Source organism: Ursus maritimus, unplaced genomic scaffold (genome assembly GCF_017311325.1).
Source record: "Ursus maritimus isolate PB19 unplaced genomic scaffold, ASM1731132v1 scaffold_15, whole genome shotgun sequence".
Taxonomy (NCBI): Eukaryota; Metazoa; Chordata; class Mammalia; order Carnivora; family Ursidae; genus Ursus; species Ursus maritimus.
Genome location: NW_024423897.1, coordinates 1,684,745 through 1,707,683, shown reverse-complemented (window position 1 = coordinate 1,707,683; position 22,939 = coordinate 1,684,745). Strand labels below are relative to the sequence as shown.

The 22,939-nt window shown below is 46.0% G+C and overlaps 1 protein-coding gene across 4 annotated transcripts in view; it reads left to right on the top strand.

Moving 5' to 3' along the window:
- Nucleotides 1-22,939, top strand: part of SFXN1 (sideroflexin 1) — a 35,904-nt gene that overhangs the window by 226 nt on the left and 12,739 nt on the right. For all 4 annotated transcript variants that reach the window (XM_040630275.1, XM_040630278.1, XM_040630276.1 and 1 more), the window contains exons 2-7: nt 10,929-11,103; nt 16,573-16,743; nt 17,486-17,584; nt 19,149-19,224; nt 19,798-19,883; nt 21,268-21,395. In XM_040630275.1, coding sequence (XP_040486209.1) covers nt 10,940-11,103; nt 16,573-16,743; nt 17,486-17,584; nt 19,149-19,224; nt 19,798-19,883; nt 21,268-21,395 — 724 coding nt within the window. In that variant the 5' untranslated portion in view covers nt 10,929-10,939. The remainder of the gene's footprint in view (nt 1-10,928; nt 11,104-16,572; nt 16,744-17,485; nt 17,585-19,148; nt 19,225-19,797; nt 19,884-21,267; nt 21,396-22,939) is intronic.

The window sequence follows — 22,939 nt, the reverse complement described above, 5'->3', positions numbered from 1 at the left end:
CCCCCCCCCCCCCGCCCGGGCGGGAGATCGGGAGCCCCCGCGCCGTGCTGGGGATTCCGGCCGGGGTCCCTGCACCTTGGCGACCCCTGCCCTCCGGCTGTCTGGCAGCTTCCCCGCCTGCAGCCGCCTGACTGCCCCTGAGGTTCCCCCTGAGCCCCGGTCGTGGCGTGCGTCTCGCCCCGCATGGGAAGGGGCTCACCCATCCACGCCGGCACGCGCCCTGCCACGCTGTGCCCGGCGGCCGCGTGACGAAACTCCCCGCGGTGAGGACACCCAAAATGGCTGCCGCGGGGATAGGCCACCGCGCTACGGGCGCGAGGGATTGCCTGGTGACCGGGTGTTACCGACCCCCGTGCCCCCACATTCCTAGCTCCAGGCTTCTCTTCCTGGCGCAGAGCGGGGCCCCGTGGTCAGAGAGGAGACCACCTGGCCCCTGCCCTGGAACCCGCAGTCTTGTAGGAAGGAGATGGGGGGAGAGTGGTCCTGGACCGACCTTGCATCTCCGTGCTCTCTTGATCTTTCCCATATGTCACAGGTCTCTAACCTTCCCAGAATGACAGCCATGGCATCCACTGAAGTGTGTATGCGGGTGACTTAGGTCCATTGACTTGTACATTCTTCCAGCCCTGTGAGGTTCTTGGTTTTGCTTTCATAATCCCGATGCGAAAGCTGGTACTCAGAGAGGTTGAGTAACATGCACAAGGTCACACAGTTGGCCGTCTGTAGAGCAAGGGCAAAGCTCAGCTTAAATGTTACTTGCTCAAAGATGCCTTTCCTTGACTGTGTTGCCTAAAATTGCCCCCTTCCGCACGCATTCTTTGTTAGACTACCCCTGTGATTTTTCTTAAATAGCATTTGTCATCAGTTGAAATTCGCTGTGTTTCCTTGCTCGTTTTTTTCTCATCTTGTGACCAGGGCCTATTTTTGTCTTGCTCACCTATCCCTCCCTGCATCCAGCAATTGCCTGTACCAGGTAGACCCTCAATGAGTATTTGCTGAGTGCCTGAATGAAAAAGCCTACTTCTCAGTGACTTCAGAGCTCAGGCACTTTACTTTGTGGACAACTGCCTTCTGAACCCCCAGTGCATTTTGTTTGTACTTTGCTCAAACTTATAATCTCTTCTTCTGCCTTGCCCTCTAGATTTTGACTTGGGCACCTCTTGATTTCCTTTTCCAGTGTCCTTCCCCGTTTCCAGGCATTATAATAGGTATTCAAGTAAATAAGGAGGGTTTGCAGCTCTTATGGTGCTGGACTCAGACTTGACATAGAGGATATATAAGATGAGAGGGGAACTCTTTGGGAGGATGGGTGGAGGCTCTACCAGGAAGTTCTGGGACCTCAGCAGGTCCTTTCTCCCCTTAGGACTGCCAGTGTCTAGCTTGCAAAAATGACAGTTGGGAAGGAAATATCTATCCATTCCTATCTAGCCTAACCCTACATATAATTGCTCTAAGTATGAATTCCAGTGTTAGATGGAGTTTGCAGATTTTTAAGCCCATGGGCCTTCAGGAAAGGGACAATATCTGTGGTTGGAGTCGTCAGAGAGGAACGTGTATAGCAGAGGCGGGCTATAGTTCAGGGTCATTCGGATATTTAGAATGCTCATAATACTCTGTAGGAGTTTTATGAAATCTCATGTGGATGGGTATAGAGAGGTGCCGACTGGGAGGAAGCATCCTTCCCCTTCTTTACTTCTTGGGGAGAAAGCTTAGAGGACAGCCAGAGCAGCGGTGACCTTAAGAGCCTGTCTGTCATCCAAACTTTTTGCTCTCCAGTATCTTAGAATAAAATATGGCATCTACATCCCCCCTACTGTACAAGCAGTGATCAGATGTATTTAGTTGGAGTATAATCATGGATGGAACAGACCTTTTGTGTGAGGTTAAAGGTAAGAAATCAGTAGCAATACGTCATAAAAAGGGGGGGGGCTGACTTACAATGTGAAAAATTGTTAAGTTAGAATAAGTATCATACCTATACGTAATTATACGAAGTTCAAAGTTAACGAAGTTTTTAGTTAACTATTACTTCGTCAAATGTTTTCAGAGACATTATATGTAACCTGATTTGACTCTTTAAAGTAGTAAATACTCAACTGAATACATCCAAAATACCACAGTTTGGTGGTATTTTAACATTTTTATAGGCTGATGCCACCATCTTGAGTAAAAACCAATAGAATTTTTTTAAAAAAAATGGATGAGAACTTCACCCATCGTAAGAAATCGATTAAGAAACCCAAGCCCAAAGTTGATCTTGAGGACTGGAATACGTCCGATGATTGCATTGTCACCGGGATGTTTTCAAGTTAATCCAAGAGTAGGATCTGCATTGTGGGCTGGGAGGTAGGGGGTGAGGAGGATGCCGGCAGGGAGACAGGCAGAAGGCAGTAATGCTCCATGCCGTCTTGATTCTAGAAAAGCCCCCTGGAATAGAGGAGAGTGTGCAACAGAAAGCCATTGATGGGTGGAAATTCACTTTGAAGGAGTCTAGTTCTTTGCCCAGGATTCAACTTTCTGGTCTATAATTTGATCTCCTGTGTGGCCACACCCATGAGAAAGGAATGGGGTGTGTGTGCACAACCAACCCAAAGCCAAATGAATTAGTAAATGTGCTATTTAGGCTCCTCGAGTTAGGGTGATTGCCCTTGGCCGCCACATCACCCCTGGCCTCCCAAGGGTCAGAAGCGTGGCAGAAAGTCAGACAGAAGCAACACCTCCAGGCTCTGCCATCTTGGGGTGATACTTGATTTTTCTGAGCAGCTCTTCAAAACAAGAAACATTTTCTTGGAGGACTGAAATGAGGATTTGGCATTAATAATGCCGGGAAAGCCTAGTGTCTGGCACATAATGGGCACTCAGTCATGTCCCCCAGATAGTGATGTTGGAAGGCTGTGTTGCACCTGCCTGGCCCTAACTAAGCAAACCAGGGCGACCAGGCTTTCTTACCTATTTCAAGCCTCTCTCAAAGTTGTTTCAATCACAAGCAAGTTTCCAGTTTAATAATTTAATTTCCATTGTTAATTTTTAGCCAAGGTTAAAGGTCTTTGTTAGTAAGTCCCTGATGAAAAGCACATTCTCTGCTAACTTGTTACTTGCAAAATTTTGGAAGAAAATTTTTTTTGCCAGTTTAAGCATTTTCTTGACATGTAGCTAAAAGTTGGAAAACAAAGTTTATCTTGGAAAAAAAGTGATTTTTGTTCGACATTTCTTTTTTTTTTTTTTTTTTTTAAGATTTTATTTATTTATTCGACAGGATAGAGACAGCCAGCGAGAGAGGGAACACAAGCAGGGGGAGTGGGAGAGGAAGAAGCAGGCTCATAGTGGAGGAGCCTGATGTGGGGCTCGATCCCATAACGCCGGGATCACGCCCTGAGCCGAAGGCAGACGCTCAACCGCTGTGCCACCCAGGCGCCCCTTGTTCGACATTTCTGATCCTCTTCTTCAGGCAGCCAAGCGCCAGTCCATTGCTCCCCCGACCCCATCACCACCACCACCACCAGCAGCAACTGCATTTACGGGCAGGACTTCAGCCAGTGAGGCCAGGAGCTCCCACTCATGGGGAACTGGCTCGTTAGACATGTGCCCTGCCTTTGTTTAGCATTTTACAATTAATAAAGGTTTAAAAGCTGTCTCGTACACCTCAGCTTACTAATCCTACCCACTCTGTGAGCCAACTCTTTCCTCCATCTTGTAGTTAAAATATTGACGCTCAGAGATGTGAAATGACTCACCCAGGGACATGCCTAGAAAGGAGTGACGGAGTCAGGACTCCAATCCACAGTGCATTCGGTCCAGTCCAGTTCTGATTCCAGAGGTTGTCCGGGCAGGTGCTCACAGGACCAGGCCACAGGGCAGGGAGCTAGCCTTAACAGGAACCTGCCAGAAAGACCAGGCCCAGCAATCAGCATTAACGGCCAGGGAGTCATCTAAATGTGTCCTGGCCCTACAAGAGGGTCAGCATCTTCCCTCAACTGGCAGGGGAGTGGGTCTTTATTTATTTATTTGTTATTTTTATGTTTTTCCAGACTTACCTACATAGGGTACCCCTGGTGTGCTTCTGAAACATCTAATTGCTAGGCCCCACCGCAGCTCGCCTGAATCCGAATCTCCAGGGAGATACTTTCCTGGTCACAACTGCTTCCCCAGCGAGCCGGGTTCTGGAGCCAGACAAGTTAGGTTCACATTCTAGCCCCCGTGCTTACTCGAGCAAGTTCGCTACCACCCTGGAACCTGAACTGCTGTGAGGCTTGGATGGGATGACAATCCAAGGAGAGCTCTAAGAACACATGGTTCTTAGGTTAGGGTTATCGTGGATAAATAACCTCATTTTGTGGATAAAGCTCCAGGAGCTTGGAGCAGTGGGCTACCGTATACGAGGCCACAGAGCCATTGGTGGATCTGGGATGTGAGCTCAGATCTGCTGTCTCCACAGACACAGTCGCCTGACCCAGTACTCACCACTTCCCTCCTTCCATCCATCCAGGGATCCCCAGTCACAGGACAGTTGGAAAGGTACAGCTTGGAGCCAGGAATTCGGGCTCAGCTCTCGAGCTCGTTCCGTGAACTTATTTGGAAGCGAAACTGATCACCATAGTCTCATCGGTGCAGACTTCAGCAGCCCTGAGGCTTATATGTGGTGGGAGGTGGTCCTGGGCCGAGGATCGAGGGGGTGGTCTTCACCCTTGCGTAGCTGTGCGCTGACTGTGTGACATCTAACCTACAAGGAAGGCAGAAATGCCCTCCCAGAATTGTTCATAAAGATTGTGGTGTAGTTTAAATGATGATTTGGGGAAAGATGGCGTTCATGAGCATTGCAGTAGGCCTATAATCGGTAATGTATTACTGTGTTATGAGGAGAAGGTCTTTGTCACGGCACTCATTTGGGCTTTAAAAGTTTATAAACTCGGAGTACATGGGTGGTGCCGTTGGTTTAGCGTCCAACTCATGGTTTCAGTTCAGGTCATGATCTCAGGGTCGTGAGGTCGAGCCCCGAGTTTGGCTCTGCACTCAGCATGGAGTCTGCTTAGGAGTATCTCTCCCTTTGCCACTCCCCCCACGTGCCTGCTATGTCTCTCTTTCTCAAATAAATAAATAAAATCTTTTTTTTAAAAAGATTTATTTTTGGAGAGAGAAGGAGCAGGAGGAGCAGCAGGCAGACGGAGAGGGAGGAGCAGACTCCCTGCTGAGCAGGGAGCCTGACTCGGGGCTCGAAACCAGGACCCCGGGACCATGACCAGAGCCGACCAGCTGAGCCACCCGGGTGCCCCTAAAAATAAATCTTAAAAAAAAGAGCTTATAAACTCTGTGACTTGGTTATTATGGATTTCAGAGCAGGCTTACTCCATTGAAATCATGGTTATTTTGAAAAGTGTATAGATTTGGAAACCAGAGTCATTCAGCAAGATTAGTGATCTGATAACTCAGTACAAGACTTCATGAGCACGTCTGAGTCATGTCCATACGCAGTAAGCTCTATGTGTGAAGCATGTCTACGAGTTTTTTGGGGGAAATTTGGGCTGCATTCATTAAAATATGTTTGTTTTTCAACTTACTGTTCACTGTGTGTTGGGTCTTTCCAACCCAGGATCAAGCCAGTGTTGGGTACAAGAGAGGCCTTCAGTCGGTAGTGAATGCATAAAGTAATTTTGTTTGTGAATGAATGAATAAAAAGACTGAGAAATTTATTTTGACAAGGCTCTCTGAGACTATATTTATCTAAAACCTTAGCTAAGAGGTTGAATTTTAAGTTATTTTCCTCCGAAGCAATTATTTCTGTCCCCTTTCTGGGGTCAAGTAATGAATCAATATAATATGTAAAATAATCTCTTTAGAAGTGACTCATTTAAATGCAGTCTAACTCTCTAATAATTAACGGTCCCAGGTAGTCACATCCCGAATTCATCGCAAGTGAGTTTGTCTTTACGTGATAAAGCCTTGGCTTTCTTCTGATAGCAAAATGATGTCCGTCAACCACAGAAAACTTTTTAAAAGCTCACTATTTTTTTTCTCCTACAAAAAGATATTTTAATACCTCTAAAATACAAATTTTTCTTTGAAATTCCTCATGGAAAAGATTAAGTCATAATTAACACCTCAGTTGGTGAAACTTCAGGAAGCTCCTTACAGCTATTTAAGCATACAAGGAGGTCCCCTTCACCAGCCATTTCCCTGTCATGTCTCTGTTCTGGACCCTTACAGCCTCTGTCCCTCCTCAGCACCCCCTATTCCTTCAGTTCAGATCATGAAAGCTGAATCCATCGAACATCAGAAATGTGCCAGGATGACGTGGTGTAAACCGTAGCATTTTGCTGTTGACCAGTTATCTGCAGTTATCAAACCCGCTGGTCAGTGGCTGGGAAGTTGCTGCGGGGGAAGCTCGTCGCTTAGTTCCCCTGCGGCTGTGATGGGCCACCCCTCCTGCCTCTCTCTTCATGGCCTCTCCGAATTTCCGAAGATGTTTCAGCCGTTGCGCGTAACTGTCCAAGCCTCGGGTAGACACGCACGGGGAGTAGCCTCCCCACAGATGGCTTCTGATTCTCGACGCGGCAGCCTTCACTTGCTTCCGGTGTGATAAAGCCGGTCAACTCACACAGTCTTGACCACGTTCTTTGGCATCCTGTGCCATCTGTCCCTTGAAGGTATGGCATTTTTCCTTATCCATGCTACTTCTATAATCCAAAGATATATATGTTGTTCACTGAAACTTTTTTTTTTTTTTTTTGAGAGAGAGAGGAAGCGAGCAAGAGTGAGGGCAGCGGCAGAGGGGAAGGGAGAGAGAGAATCTTAAACAGATTCCATGCCTAGCACGGAGCCCAACATGGGGCTCGATTTCACAACCCTGAGATCATGACAGCCAAAATCAAGAGTCGGATGCTTAAATGAGTGAGCCACCTAGGTGCCCCTCTCTGAAACTTTCTTTTGAACCATTTTGGCTTCTCGATCATTCCTGCCGTCCCCAGTATCATCATAAAGTTGTACAACATAATGGCTTTATCCAGTGTTCTCTGCAGAAATTCCTAGGTGATGAGTACCTGTCATAAAACTGCCAGAACCTTGTGCTCAGCCGTGTTTGGGAACAGCTCTCTATAAAGGTGTCTGATCTTTGACCAGGTTCACCCTGGGCGGGGTGAAGAGCGAGCCCAGGAACCGCAAACCTCCAGATGGCTGTGCACTTTATGGCTGAACCAGACTGCAAGCAAACCAAACCGGTTCCTTCCTCTCCCGTCCCTGGGGACTTGGCTTCCTCCCCACAAAGGTGCCCAAGTTGGCTTTGGTACCCCCAACCCTCTGACCCGAACAGCTGTCCCCAGTATGCAGGGACCAGTGCTGCCCACCAGCCAGTGGACGCCCAGGACACGGTGGTTTGACCAAGTAGTCAGGGCCACGGCCCAGCCAGCTGATGGAAAGGGGGCGTGCCCCAGGGAACCCCCCCAACGTGGTGGCAAAGGCAATGTGGGCACATTCGCCTTGGAGGTAGCTGCAGGGTCAGAGGCCCAGGTGAGCCGCAGCCTCCTCTCTTCACCAGCTCCAGGTACAAAATGCAGCATGCCTGTGATGCTGATGGGAAGAGAGGTCCCCAGCAGCGCCTCAGGGCCCCCTCCCCCAGCACTCTGACTCAGTGCGCAAAGAGCTGCTGCTTGGTCTGCAATCAGAGGGCCTGGGGCTGGGGGTGGACGGGAGGCCCCGCTGTTTAATGTGGAATAGGACACAGATTTTTAAAAAGAAAAAAAAAAAATGAAAGTAGGACTCCTGATTATAGAAACTGGTTGATTTATTTAGAGTAGAGAAAGTGAAGTGTGCTTGAAGGTTCATGCATGAAAAGGCTTGTCTAATTGAAACATGGGAGTCACAGTTAATAATTAAAATTTTACCTGGCTTGAGGTCAGCTGTCTTTGTAAGAATGTTAATATGGCATTCCTGATTAGGCTTTGTGTTTTTGAAATTCGTAGGGGCAGAGACAGCTTATCGAGGCTAGTTGGTATTTCTTATGCCAGGTTATAGTGTTACTTGAAATCCTTTCCAATTAGGGGAAATAGTGCTGTTTTAGTTTCCTATCGCTGCTGTGACAAATAACCACAAAGTTAGCAGTTGTAAAATAGCACGTTATCTTACAGTTTTGGAGGTTGGAAGTCTAAAATGAGTCTGTGTGACTTTTGGAGGCTCTTTGCCTTTTCCAGCTTCCAGAAGCTGCAGGCCCTCCTTGGCTCACCGCCCCACATCACCCCAGTCTCTGCGTGTCTCACTTCTGTCCCTTGGACTCTGCCTCTCCTGCCTCCCTCTTTCTCTTGCAGGGGCTCTTGTGATTACATCAGGCCCCCCTGAATAAGCCAGAGTGGTTTCCCAGTCTCGAGATCCTTAATCACACCAGCAAAGTCCCTTTGCCACAGAAGGTAACATACTTGCAGTGTGCGGGGATAGGATGTGCACATCTTGGGAAGGGGCATTATTCTGCCTAGCACGAGTCCCATTTAAGGCCCATCACTGTATGCTCTCAGTGTCGGCTTGGGTGGGCTTGGCCGGGAGTGTGAAGACCCGCCTCCTTCCTCTTTGGCCAGGTAGATAAGGGTCAGCTGGGAGCAACACTTCCGGTTCGCACCTTCCTCTTCCGTAAAATGTGTGTAGTATTCCCAGAGCACAGCGTCGTGAGAGCTGAGGTAGAACGTTCCGCCACGGCTCAGAGTGGGGCTGGCACTCTTAGGCAGGCATCTAGCCCAGTCCCCAGACCAAACATGTTGAGATGCCTTTCCCCATCTCTCTCCTTTGTCTTTGCCTGTTAGAGACTTTGCCAGGCCTCCACAGCCTTCTTGCTCACTTGGTCCAGAGTCCCACAGGGTCCTTGTAGGGCAGAACTTCACAGCATCAGTAGAAACGTTTGCATTTGGAGCAAGGAGGAGGGCCTCAGAGAACAGTTCTGCGCAGGCGCTAGTTGGCGTACTTTGAGGGGAGCCTAGCTAACAGGGAGTGGTAAAGTAGAGAGAGGGGGCTGGCAGACCGGTGCCCAGGAGTGCAGTCCTGCTCTGGTCCTGCGGCTTTTCTTCTGCCACCAGCACCAGTCACACAACCTGGGCGGGGTATCTGCCCCCCGACCCCGGGCCTGTTTCCTCATCTGTATGGAGCGGTTAAACATGGTGGGTCTTTTTTAGAGATCCTGTCCAGCTCTCACGCAATTAGGACGTTTTGATTTTATAAAGTGACCACGTTTTAAACCCAGATCATGTTTGTGGCAACTTGACCTAAATGCTGCTTTCTATTTCACGAGTTGGAGATGGTTTGTTATTAAGAACTAGAATTCTATGAAAGCAACGTGTTATTTTTGGGGAGGATGCATGTTAGGGGTAAAGGACAAGTAGTGATGGTGAGGGTTCTATTGAAGGGAAGAAAGATGACTTGGTACTCAGTTATATGAGAACAGTCCATGTCAGCTATCCACTGGGGAACACGGTGATTGCTCAGGCCTGAGGGGCGGCAGAGGCAGCGCAGAGAAACGCCGGGAAGGAAACGGCTCCAGCGGCACGTACGGCCTGGTGCCCAGACTGCTGGAGGGCCGGGGCCGGAGCGCCACTGTCCCGTGCCTGGCCTCATGCTAGGCCTACGCAATCTCTTCCCTCAAAGCTGGTGCTCTCCTTAGACTAGATCTGTCTGTGACATTAGCAGACCGAAGGGTCAAATAGCTAAGGAGGCTTCAAACGACTGCTTTGTTATTCCTGTTGCCCTCCCCTACATTTCTAATACCAGTTCGAAGAGCAGCTTTCTTTTCCAGGTCATTTTTCACTAAGTTATTTTTTAGCGCTTCTCAAGTTCTTAGGTACCTTAAGATGCCAGGTGCAGGCATTTATACTTCATACAGCTTTGAGGGAAAAGATCGTAGACAAGGATACGTTCTTTATCATGGTGAAAAACTGAAAATAATTTAAACACTAGAGGTGTTATAAACGAAAAATGAATATTTAGTGCCATGTAGAATGCTCATGAAGTAAGCGCAAAAAAAATTAAAAAACAAAATGAAAATACAGAGTATGACATCAACCTTAGTTTTTTATTCATATGATATGTATAAAAAATGTCTGCAAGGAATTACCAAAACATGATGGTTATCTCAGTGTGGCTAACTTATCAGAAATTTTGTTTCTTTATTCTGTATTTTCTACAGTAAGCTTATATTATTCAGAACACTATCGTAAGTATGCATTACAGTAAGACAGTGCAGTTCTAAAAATAAGTGTATATCACTCAGAGAAAGAAATTAGTTACTTTTGGGAAAATAGTAATGGTTCTTAGCCATAAAATAGGTATCATGGGAGGGAAACGATACGCCACAGTGTTACTTGTATTCATGGGCTTGTCCGAATGTGTTTTTCCCACCGTGTCCCTGTTAGATCGAGGAACATTACTCTGCATTTTTGACTGGGTGGTGTATACGCTGAACAAGGCTGACTGAATCTGAGTCTTTTTCTAGTTGTAGAATTTTTAGCACGTAGCCCTTTTGTGCATAATTAGTCACTTCTACCGCTAGAAATAACAAATTTAGTAGAGCGGAGTGGTGTAGTCGTATGGTGTTGGCTGTTGCACCCAGAAAAGGGGTTTCAAACTTCAGACCCTGTTACTGCTGATGTTATTTTTAACTTTTTCTATTTCTACTTTTTCTAGAGTATTTCTAGGCTTCCGAAAGTTAAGGAATGATGAAATACTGTGTATCTGTAAGGAGAAATATGTGGGAAATTATTGAAATTTGGTTAAGATCAGTTGGGATTTATGGATAAAGTAAGCTTTGGATTTAGATGGTCTTTCTGCCATTTATAGCAAAGTTATTTTTCTAAAGAGGAATGTACATAAATCTTTACCTGGAAATTAATGTGACTATAGAGTTTCCAAAATGTGTAGCAACATCGTAAATCTTAACTCGACTTGTCTTTTTGACCCTCTAGAGTCCAGGACGATGTCTGGAGAACTTCCACCGAACATTAACATCAAGGAACCTCGATGGGATCAAAGCACTTTTGTTGGACGAGCTAGTCATTTCTTCACTGTAACAGATCCCAGGAATATCCTGTTAACCAACGAACAACTAGAGAATGCAAGAAAAGTAGTGCATGATTACAGGTAACATTAATGATCATGCTTTTTGATTAATACTGTAATAGGTCATCATGTTAGCCCACTGCCTTGACACCTTCACTTAGTCATTTTACAACTTTTCTCTTTTTTGCAATGGAATCCTCTTTACCAAAAAAAAGAGGAAGTAGGAAGACAGACGTGCTTTACCCCCTGAGGCTGAGCCTTAATGCAGATATCCGGTGTTCACAGTGACCTGAAAATAAGAGCTGTCCCTCCGACTCCTAGGTACCGATCTGTGAGGTCCCCTTTCCCAGCGCTCTGCCTCCTCTCCAGCACATCCCTGTATCTGTAGCCCCCGTGCATCTTCTGTCTCCGGGTGCAGACAGCATCGTGCAGAAAGCAAATTGTCGAGAATTAGAGTAGGTTGGTTGCTTCTGAAATAAAGTGTCAAGGAATGAACCTCGCAGGCAGGAGCTCAGGTGGAAGGATGCTGGCGGCAGTTTGTAGGTTTGGGCTGTAGTTCATCAGTTCGAAGAGCCAGTCATGCCGTCGGGGAGGAGCTGCTCTAAGGAGGCGGTGGTCACAACCATCTCCGTAAAAGAGCACATAAGAAATATTTCAGGCTTTGTGGGCCACAGAGGGTTTCTGCCCCAGAGTTTGCTTAGTTTTTTGTTTTTGTTTTTTGGGGTTTTTTTTTACTTTTTATTTTTTTTAAAACAATCCTTTTAAAAAATTAAAAGGCACTCTTAGCTAGTGAGGCAGACAGGCCACAGACAGGAGTTTACAGACTCCTGCTCTAGGGGGGAGTCAGCCAGAAGCTGAGACTTGGAGCAGTGGACGCTCCAAGCATGCTGGGAGCAGCGCACACAGGCGGGGATTTGACGGTCTCGTGGGTGGTTAGGGAAGGAACCAAGGGCAGTCTGTAAAGTTAATCGCCAAACACTGAGGCTGGCCAGATGTTAGCATGTGCCAGCGCATCAAGAGAGAAGAGCCGAGGAACAGAACATCTTAGAACCTTACGCGAAAGTACTGAAGGACAAGCAGAGAGAGAGCAGAAGCACGTGTCAGGAATTCAGGAAAGTAAATGTCCTATGAATCTGGAGCAGTAGCCCTAAAAGGGAGAGGTGCAGAGGAAAAGACAGCTAGAGGAGTTGAAGAGAAGACATAAAAACACTGCAAAGAAGCTAACACTGTAGGAGCGAGACGGGGCAGTGGGAGGCACTAATGACAGAGCTGGCTCAATGAAAAAGGAGGGACAAAGACGTGGAAGGTAAACCCGACACACTCTTCCAGTGGGGAAGAGCAGAGGTGGGCACACTTTTCCCACAGAGGACCAGACGGCAAATATTTTCAGCTTTGCAGGCCATACGTTCTCTCCTGCATATTCTTCTTGTTGTTCCTGCTTGTTTTACAACCCCCTAAAAACGTAAAAACCATTCCTAGTGCACAAGCCATTCAGAAACAGGCCACGGGGGGGCTCCTGGGTGGCACAGCGGTTAAGCCTCTGCCTTCTGCTCAGGGCGTGATCCCGGCGTTATGGGATCGAGCCCCACATCAGGCTCCTCCACTGGGAGCCTGCTTCTTCCTCTCCCACTCCCCTTGCTTTTGTTCCCTCTCTCGCTGGCTGTCTCTATCTCTGTCAAATAAATAAATAAAATCTTAAAAAAAAAAAAAAAAAGAAAGAAACAGGCCACGGGCTATACTTTGTCAGTTCCCGGTACAGGCGTAAAGGTGGGAGCAGATTGGGGGTTGCCAAGAAATGGGGGAATGACTCCAGAGGATCCTGCAGGAACTTTGGGGGAGACGAAAATATTCCATACCATGATTCTGGAGGTGGCTGCAACACTGTACCTTTTCCAAAGCACATCAGATCGTACGCTTAAAATGGGTAACTTTTATTGCATCCGTAAAGCTGATTTAATTTTTTGAAAAAGGAGACGCTTCCCAATTCATTTGCAACACTGATACTATAAATGACAGAAGTACACTGAAAGAATACAGTGATCCATCTTGCAAATTAATAACATAAAAATCCAAAATAAAATACCAGCACATCAAATCCAGACTTTCATTAAAGTATGAACAAGCAGGATTTATTCCAGGAATAAAAAGTTGATTTATTTTAGGACATCTATCAGTGTAATTTGTCACATCAAAGCAGGAAAGGCACATCTTGATAGATGCCCGAAAGAAGGTTAAATTATCCATGTGTTTCTCAGAAAATAATTAATCAGCTAGGAATAATGTACTGTATTTCTTTAATATGGTAAAGAATACACACCCACGTTAGCAGCCAGCATCACACTAAGTAATGAAACAGTAGAGCTGAACTCCCCAGACAGTTCCTTAGAAGAGCAATCCTGTGAAATATTTCCCCCCAACACCAGAGGGAGAGAGAGAGAAAGATAAAAAGAAAGGCAGAAAGAGAAAGATAGGAAGATAGGAAGGAAGGGGGGAAGGGGGAAAGAAAGAAGAGAGAAGGTGGCTTTCATAGTCAAAATTTGGAAAAGTTTATAGCCCATTCTTTTGTTTTTTCTTAAGATTTTATTTTTAAGTAATCTCCATACCCAACACGGGGCTCGAACTTACAACCCTGAGATCAAGAGTTGCATGTCTCACTTACTGAGCCAGACAGGCACCCCTACATCCTGTCGACTTCTGAAAAATTCCAAGAAGTATCAGAATAAAGAAAGCCGTTAGTAGTCCGTTTTCCCTAACTTGAACATGGGCCTTTTTTCTTTCCCGTAAACCTTATAACATCTAAGAACACTCCTCTAAAAACCTTGCTCTACAAGTCATTCTCTTTAAAGTCAGGAGCAAGTCCAGGGATACCTTTATCCTCACTGTTGTGTGGTATTGTTCTGGAAGCCCTAACCAATTCAGTAAGACATAAAAAAGAAATAAGAGGAGGGGCGCCTGGGTGGCTCAGATGGTTAAGTGTCTGCCTTGGGCTCAGGTCATGATCTTCGGGTCCTGGGACCGAGCCCCACGTCTGGCTCCCACCTCAGCAGGGAGTCTGCTTCTCCCTCTCCCTCTGCCTCTCCCCCTGCTTGTGCTCTCTCTGTCTTCCTCTCAAATGAATAAATAAAACCTTTAAAAAGAAATAAGAGGGGTGCCTGACTGACATACTGGTGGAACTTGGGGTCCTGAGTTTGAGCTGCATGTTGAGTGTAGAGATTGCTTAAATAAATAGACGTAAAAAAAAAAGAAAAGAAAGAAGATGTACAAATATTAAAAATGTGACAATTTCTTTCTCCTTCTTTTTTTTTTTGCAAATGATTTTTCTCACCAATCAACTAAAAAAACAATGGAACAAAGAGAATATGACAAGTGGGCTACACAAAAAAGTCAGCAGTTTCCCATACACCAGCAATAACCAATTAGACAATATTATTTTAATATCATTCGTCAGATAGATAGATAGATATAAATAAAATATCTGGGAATACACTTACCCGGAAATGTGAAGCAGTTCCAAGCCCACTCATTAAAAGGAGCATTTGATAACTGGAGAAACGTGCAGTAAGTCTGGATGGAAAGTCTTAGTACAGTAGAAGTGTCGATTCTCTCTAAATCAATACAGTTCTGGTCCAAATATAATTGTGCTCACCTATAAAATTGACAGAATAATTCTAAGCATTGTCCGAAAAAGTAATGAGCATAACTCAGTCACTTTTGAGAGAGGAGGGACTGCTGTTCTACCAGGCACAGAATGGATTGTCATTTGGAGGTGGGCATCGGCCCCACAAGCTGAAGATAGTAGGAACTCTCTAGAAATCCCCAAAACCAAGCCCAGCGTTCAAAGAATCTCAACTGATGATGGGGGCTATGGCATTTAAATCTTGGTGTTAGGGTAGCGGAGCCGCCAGTGGGGAAGTCAAGGTAAGCAAGTTTCACATTTTCATATCTTAAGATAAATTCCAAATGAGTTAAAAACCTCAGTGACAATTAAAAAAAAAACCTGTTACGAAAGTGCAAGACGTAGAGGCGAATATTTGTATAACCCTCAAGCAGGTCAGGCCTTTCTAGGCAAAGACTTCGTCTGTTCCTGCCTGACTACATCCAGATAAAAATGTTCAGGGGCACAGATGACACGGCTAACAAGAGTCACCCACAGCGGGTCACGTTTACATGGGAGCCGCTTAAACAGTGGGGATGCCGCTGCTGATCGACAGACGTACTCAAGTAGAGAAAAAGGACAAAAGGTGCATTAACAGCCTCAGTATTTTACATAACTTTTGTCTCAGCCAATGTACTCGTTTGTTTCTGATTAATCTTGGATGCAGGGAAAGATTTATTTGTAAGGAGATTGACGTCCTCATCCTTTACAAATGAAAAGATTAGTGGCAATTAAAGTGCCCAGTAATAGGGATCGGGATAATCTACTATCTCATAATCGCCGGTGGAAGATTGGAGCATTTAAAAGGATGATGTGTTAGTTCCATTTCCTAAGGCGGCTGTAACTAATTACCACCAGCTGAGTGGCTTCAAACAACGGAAAGTGTTATTTTACTGTTCTGGAGGCTAAAGTCCGAAACCAGGGTGTTGGGAGGGCCACCTCTCTCTGAAGGCTCTCGGGAGAACCTTTCCTCCTCCCTTCCAGCTTCTGGTGGCCCGAGGCGTTCCCTGACGCTCCCTGACTTGGAGCGACATTATTCCAATCTCCGCCTCTGTCTCTGTCGTCACAGGGCCTTCTTTGTCTGCGTGTGGCTGCCTTGTAAGGGCTCCCGTCATTGGATTTAGGGCCCCCCTCATCAGCATGACCTCATTTTAACCATTACATCCACGAAGACCTTGATTCCAAATAAGGTTCTGAGGTTCTGGGTGGATATGAATTTGGGGGAACACTATTTAACCCAGTATAGGTGATAGAGAAGAAGTTCTAAAGATACAGAAAAGCATTTACAAAATAGTATTCATTTTAAAAGGGTCATAAAACAACAGGGTGGCGGTAATAGGGACCCTAAGTGGCGAATACAGATCCTGCGAGACCCGGGCCGTGTCTTCGCAAAACAGCATCAGTGGAAATGGGCACTCAGAGGCTTGAGTGGTTTTAATTGCACTGATGAATGTCTGTATTTTCTAAATTTAGCCATGAACCTGTGTTTCTTTGATCAGGTAAAATAATGAGCCTTTCTAATCCAGGGTTTCAAACCGTCGGTATAAAAATGAATTAATGTTCTTGATTGCCACAGCTTTTGTCTAATTGGTTGAAAATATAGAGTTTGCAAAGTTCAAAATACATTTTTAAATATGTCATTTAAAACAAGGAATATTTCAAAGTTGAATACTTTAAGATACAAGATAAGTTTTTGTTTTTCAAAATTACAGACCATTTGCGATATGTGGGTTTGAAATGTTCATTGTGTTTACCGTCTCTTGTACTAAAATTCCACTGCAGGCACAGTTGTTTGAGGTAAGGGTAAACTTAAAAACTTTCTAGCTACATGTCTCTAAGAGCACTGGTGAGATATTGGAAATGAACGGTTCCCTTGTTATTTCTTGTTTCCCTAGGCAAGGAATCATTCCTCCAGGTCTTACGGAAAATGAATTATGGAGAGCAAAGTACGTCTATGATTCAGCTTTTCATCCCGACACGGGTGAGAAGATGATTTTGATAGGAAGAATGTCAGCTCAGGTTCCAATGAACATGACCATCACAGGTTGTATGATGACATTTTACAGGTAAGTTATGGAAACATCACAACAGTTCATTTTATATTGCAGAAGCTTAACGTACATTTTGGTATATAAATAGTTTTATTGAAATAAATGTCATTTCACGTTGAGTTCCATTTTGTATAAATGTCGCAACTGTCTAGGGGGTTGTTTTAACTTTTCCTGGTGCTAAATAAATAGTATTCTCTTTGTTGTTCAAAGGAGACTGAATTTTTCCCTAACTCTCAACACCCAAAAGGAAATGAGATGGAGAAAGACAATTAAAAAGTCTCTAAGCAAATTCTCTTTCTAGTCAACTCGTAAGACGCAGATGTGCGTGCAGATGAGCCGTAGGCGCAGACGTTGAGGCTTTTGCACGAGCCGTTAGGGGGATCAGGGCTGCTCCCCCGCACACAGCTTGCTTCTCTGCCTAAGAGAGGGGGCCTGACATGTGTTGAGTGCCTGGTGTACGCCAGGCTCTCTACAGATTTAAGATCAAATTTAAGGAGGATGCCTTGATCCCCACCGTGGCCCTTTGAGCTTGGGGTTACCCGTATCCAAAGAAGGAGGAAGATGCTGAGATCCAGAGGGTGCCCAGCTGCCCCGCCACACAGGTCCGAAGCCTTCGCCGCGGAGCGCAGGGTCTCGGACCTCGCGTGCTCCTTCTGCAGTCCGTCTCCTCTGGGGTTACTGGTGTTGACGTTTTCTGTTCTGCACAGCGGCTAGGTCTCCGGCAATGGCCGGTATGTGATGGACCGCTCTGTTTTAGGACCGCACCGGCGGTGCTCTTCTGGCAGTGGATCAACCAGTCCTTCAACGCCGTGGTCAATTACACCAACAGAAGTGGAGACGCTCCCCTCACTGTAAAGTAAGACCGTTAGAGTTCATCATTCTCTGTCCTTCCCCAGTGTGCATTCGGTTCAGTGGCGTAGAAATGGTTGACGTTCAGAATATCATGGGGCATATTTTCCAGTAGCGTTTCTTCTGCTTCCTTCCCACCCAGATGCCCGTCTTGTCCAGCCTCCCTTCTCAGACATAACTCATGCTGTTAGGGACGCTGGTAGGTAGATTTGTCCCCCACACCCTCAGGCTCCCCCTGCGGAACACAAGGCAGGCAGTTCAGGGCCGGCCCGTGGCAGACGACAGGCTGTGCGCCCATCTACCCTGAGCCTGTGGCCTAATAACAACATCAAAAGTAGCGGCGTCAAGACTGTGATCTCTGCAGGAACCAAGGGGACGTTTATTTAGGATCTGTCTTTAAGCCGCCTGTAGAGCCAAACGGAAGGTGAATAGGTTTAAAATGGTGCCTCCTGTAAGAAACTGGGCAGGCTAAAGTGATTAGTGAACCAAAACTTTTAGTTCAAACTTGGAGAATACTTCAAAGTGTTTTCTTTTTTGTCAGTTTAAACGGCTTCTGACAGTTCATAGTCTTCTCTTGTCCCCACATGGAATGAAGGCTGTGGAAGTCTGCCACCAGCAGTGTTTATCACACCTTCATTTCTTCCAGCCCTATAAAGTAAAACTTATTTATTTTTATTTATTATCATTATTATTATTATTTTTTTTTTTAGAGAGAAAGCACACAAGGCAGGGGGTAGACAGAGGGAGAGGGATAGAGAACCTTAAGCAGACTCCATGCCCAGCACAGAGCCCACCACGGGGCTCGATCTCACGACCCTGAGATAATGACCTGAGCCAAAATCAAAAGTCAGACGCTTAACTGTCTAAGCCACCCAGGCACCCCTAAAACTTTATTTAAAATAAGAGAAAACACGGGGCGCCTGGGTGGCTCAGTCGTTAAGCATCTGCCTTCGGCCCAGGGCGTGATCCTGGATCCCTGGGATCAAGCCCCACATCGGGCTCCTCCGCTATGAGCCTGCTTCTTCCTCTCCCACTCCCCCTGCTTGTGTTCCCTCTCTCGCTGGCTGTCTCTCTCTCTGTCAAATAAATAAATAAAATCTTTAAAAAAAATAAAATAAGAGAAAACAGCTGTGCTTAACTGCCTGTTGCAGATGGGACTTTTAGTATTTCGATACAATAAGTTATAATTTTAAGAACAGCAACATGGCAGTTTTACTTCCAGTATGTGTATTTACATTTTGAGAAGTACTTTTTATTTACGCCATATGCTGCCCACTCTTAGGCCAAGATGCTGTTCCCTGCACGCTCACAGCCCCTCAGTACCCCCAATACCTACTCCCTACAGCCGCTGCTATAGTTGGTGGCCGGCTTGTCTGCAAGGAAGGCCACTCTTCCAAGGACTGCTTGCTTCCAGTCTGCGTTTGTCTGTTTGTAGAGTGATAATGAGTGGCGTTTTGTGGGCTCTCCCTTCTTAATCACTCTTTCACATTGTCCCCTCATTTCCTCAAAAAATGTCGAACCCAGGTTTCCTGACAGCCACTCGTTTTTCACGCACTGTTCTTTCTTTTCAGTGAATTGGGAACAGCTTACGTTTCCGCGACAACTGGTGCCGTAGCAACAGCTCTAGGACTCAACGCATTAACCAAGGTACTTGGATTTTTATTTCCCTAGTAAGGCTTACTAATTTGTTCTCACCCGCCTGGCTCCAAGTCTCTCCATTATTTCTCAAAATAGTTCAAGTCCTGGGGCTTTCTTATTACCATCATTATCTTCGCCCGCCTCCGTTGGTTGGGTCTTCCAGTGAGTTTCGGAAGGGCTGTCACCAGCAACCTCTGCCAGGCCCCTGGCCTGTCCCTGGCACCGCGTCTGACATGCTCAGTGCTCCCCAACCCTAACTGGCCGCTAGAGGCTATGTGCCGAGGAGTGTGCCCACACCCACAGCTCTGGAGAGGCGGAGACGCCCTGCCTGAACTCCAGACCCCGCGACTCCAGAGCCCCCCAGTCCATCAGCCGGGCCAGTCTGGCCAATGTCTTGTCCCAGTGCGCCCGTGCTGGAAACTGACAACCACCACCAGGAAACGAGTTCTCAGAGTACTCCTGGCCTCAGTTTCCGTACCAGTAAGACTCTGTGTTTTTAGCAGTTTTCAAGGAGAAATAATTATTTGCATTCAGTCATACGGGCGAAGTAAGATAACCTTCTTGGGATTTTTCTTTCTGCAGCATGTCTCACCGCTCATAGGACGTTTTGTTCCCTTTGCGGCCGTAGCTGCTGCTAATTGCATTAATATCCCATTAATGAGGCAAAGGTAAGATTCATATGCGGTCTTAGAAAGGACTGGCGCTTGAGAGTAGAGTTTGTAATAATTAGTTTTGTTGAAACTTTTAACAATTCGTTTTAATATTTACAGATGGAATTATATGGGACCCTAGGTTTGCGTCAAAGTAACCTATCCTGGCACAGGGATGGATCCATTAATGAAACAAGCTTAGCCATGAGTTGCTAATTATTGAAGTAGGCTGCTGAGTATGTGGGGGGTTAGAATACTCTTTCTACTTCTCTGTAAGAAAAAGTTTGAAACATATATCTCAGACTAACACTTAGTTGTTCTAGAGCTGGGCAGAGAAGACCTGTGCACAGAAAGTTTATTCTCTAAAATAGGTGACCCCCCCACTGTCTTATCGGGTTTAAAATAATATTAATCTGTATTTTCAGAAGTATGTTATAGGACTGGCAAAAATTAAAAAAGAAAAAAGAATAGGAAAAAGCATTTTGGAATGGATAACAAAACACAGGAGTGGGAGCTGTAATTTTAGTGTCAGTAACTGGAGTTGAATACCCAGTGGTACCGTGTACTGGTGATTCCTGTCAGTACAGTTAGTTTACTTAGTAATGTCATGTATTGTATTTGTCTCATTTGGAAGGTTGCTCAGATTTACATGTGAGCCTAGAAATTAGCCTTATCTTTAAGTTAAGCGTATTCACCCTTTGAATTATATTGTTATTAAAAATGCAACACTTTTTTTTCATGGAGTTTACTAGTGTTGTTTTACCTTTTTTTTTTTTTTAAGATTTTATGTATTTACTTGAGAGAGAGATTGAGAGCGTGCAAGGGGAGAGGCAGAGGGCAAGGGAGAAAAAGGGAGAAAGAGAGAATCTCCAGCAGACTCTGTGCTGAGTGTGGAGCCAGACGCTGGGCTTGATCCCACAACCCTGAGATCATGACCTGAGCTGAAATCAAGAGTCAGATGCTCAACCGACTGAGCCACCCAGGCGCCCCGTGTTATTTTACTTTTGTGCCTATCACACAAGGATTAGACTTGTTCATGGTATTTAAAAATAGACCTGTTAGGGGTGCCTGGGTGGCTCAGTCAGTTGGGCATCTGCCTTCAGCTTGGGTCATGGTCTCTGGGTCTCGGAATCGAGTCCCATGTTGGTCTCCCTACCCGGTGGGAGTCTGCTGTTCTCTCTCTCTCCCCCTTCTGCCCCTCCCCACTGCTCATTCTCTTTCTCTTTCTCTCTCTCAAATAAATAAAATCTTTAAAAAATAAAAATACACCTGTTAGTGCCAAAAATGACACTCGAATGGGTATTTGGATTCAATATGGACTTGGTCTTCCATAGCCCAGTGCTGTTTCCAGCTGTTTCATGAAGGCATCTGTGAACTTCTTTGCCTGTGTTTTGCTCGGCAGGGAACTCAAAGTTGGCATTCCCGTCACAGATGAGAATGGGAACCGCTTGGGCGAGTCGGCCAATGCTGCAAAACAAGCCATCACGCAAGTAGTCGTCTCCCGGATTCTCATGGCAGCCCCGGGCATGGGTTAGTAGCCCTTGTCGGCGAGCCCCGGCCGGAGTCTGTGGGGTGGGAAGCCGCAGCACAGTTTAAGCAGCGGAGCAGGGTAATCCTTAGGCTTTAGTGGCACGACGCCGGGTGCTGTGTCGGGAGCAGAGTGAAGAGGGCCGAGAGTGATGGTTAGAGACTGGCCAGGAGGCTGGCGCGCGGTAGCAGGCCAGGGATGGGCCAGGTTTGGCCCAGAGCAGTGACAGTATGGACGATGAGAACTTGAAGGCAAACAATTTGATTTTCATAATTCTTAAGAAGAAACTTCTAAAAGTTCTTGAATCAGAGAAATTTCCGCCGAGCTTATTTATATCAGTTAGAAACCCTTGGAGCACAAACCAAGTTGGGTTGGTTAGGGCAGCTGCAAGATGTGTGCCGAGCTTCTACTCAGTTCTGTCCACACGGCTTGGAGTCAGCATGACCCACAGCCAAAATCTGCTTTGTGTGTAGTTCCTCTGAGAATCTCTGGCCTTCTCCTAGGGCTTCCTAGAGCTGCCCTCAGACCAAAGGTCGAGAGAAGATTCTCAGACTTACTCAGAAACCAGAGGCCCTGGGAAGTCTAGTGCTCTGTTAAAAAAAAAAAAAAAAAAAAAATTGAAATTAGTAGGATTAATTTCATCATCTAAACTGACCACAAAAAGCACTTGGCTATTAACCAAGCTCTCAAAAGAAGCACACGTAATCAATTGCTGTCAGGTTGTCCTGCTGTTATCTTTGGTTGTCTTTAAGTTCTTTTTGTCATTGTGAGTCTCACCAGCGCATAAGTAGGAGTGGGTAAGCAAAGCTGAAGAAGAGGGCCTGAAGGAAAACTTTGAGGAACATTGTAGTGGCATCAGTCGTAATCCCAGATAATTGGGATTATGTGATTTAGCCACCGTGGATGGATTGAACAAAGGGACCCCTTGGCGCCCTCAGGAGACAGCGGTGCGCGCTGTGGGGGCGGGGGCGCCGTCACTCACCTGCGAGGGGCTGCGGGGCCTGCCCCAACACGCCCGCCGTGCCCGGACTTCCACATCTGCCGATGTCAGGCTGGCAGCTCCAGCCTCTACCCTGCATTTGCTTTTGGTTTGGGTTTTGTTCTTTCTCATTTTGAAATATGAGGTTTCCCTTTGGAGTTCAGCCAGCCCAGTGGATCCATTTCTAGAGGCTTGGTTATTTTAAACATTAATTAGTCCCGAGAGAAGAAACACAGCCTTTCTGTCCTAGTGAAATCTATAGAGGTAATTGCCAGATGGAAGTGGTTGATGTGACAGATGGGTCTGATAGAAACTGTGAGTAAATAATAAATGAACTACCACTACCCGAGGTGTTACGTACATTACTGTCTCCAGCCATCGCAGCCAGTTGGGTAGAATTCTCCCCGTTTTATCGATGAGGAAAACAGAAAACTGAGGCTCAGAGAAGTTAGGTAACTTTTGTTCCTCAAGGCAGTACTCTTTTTCTTAAGGCAGAATCTTTATACTGGACTCCACGTGGGATGGATGCCTGGAGGAGGCTGCATCTGTTTAATTAGCACAGAAGGG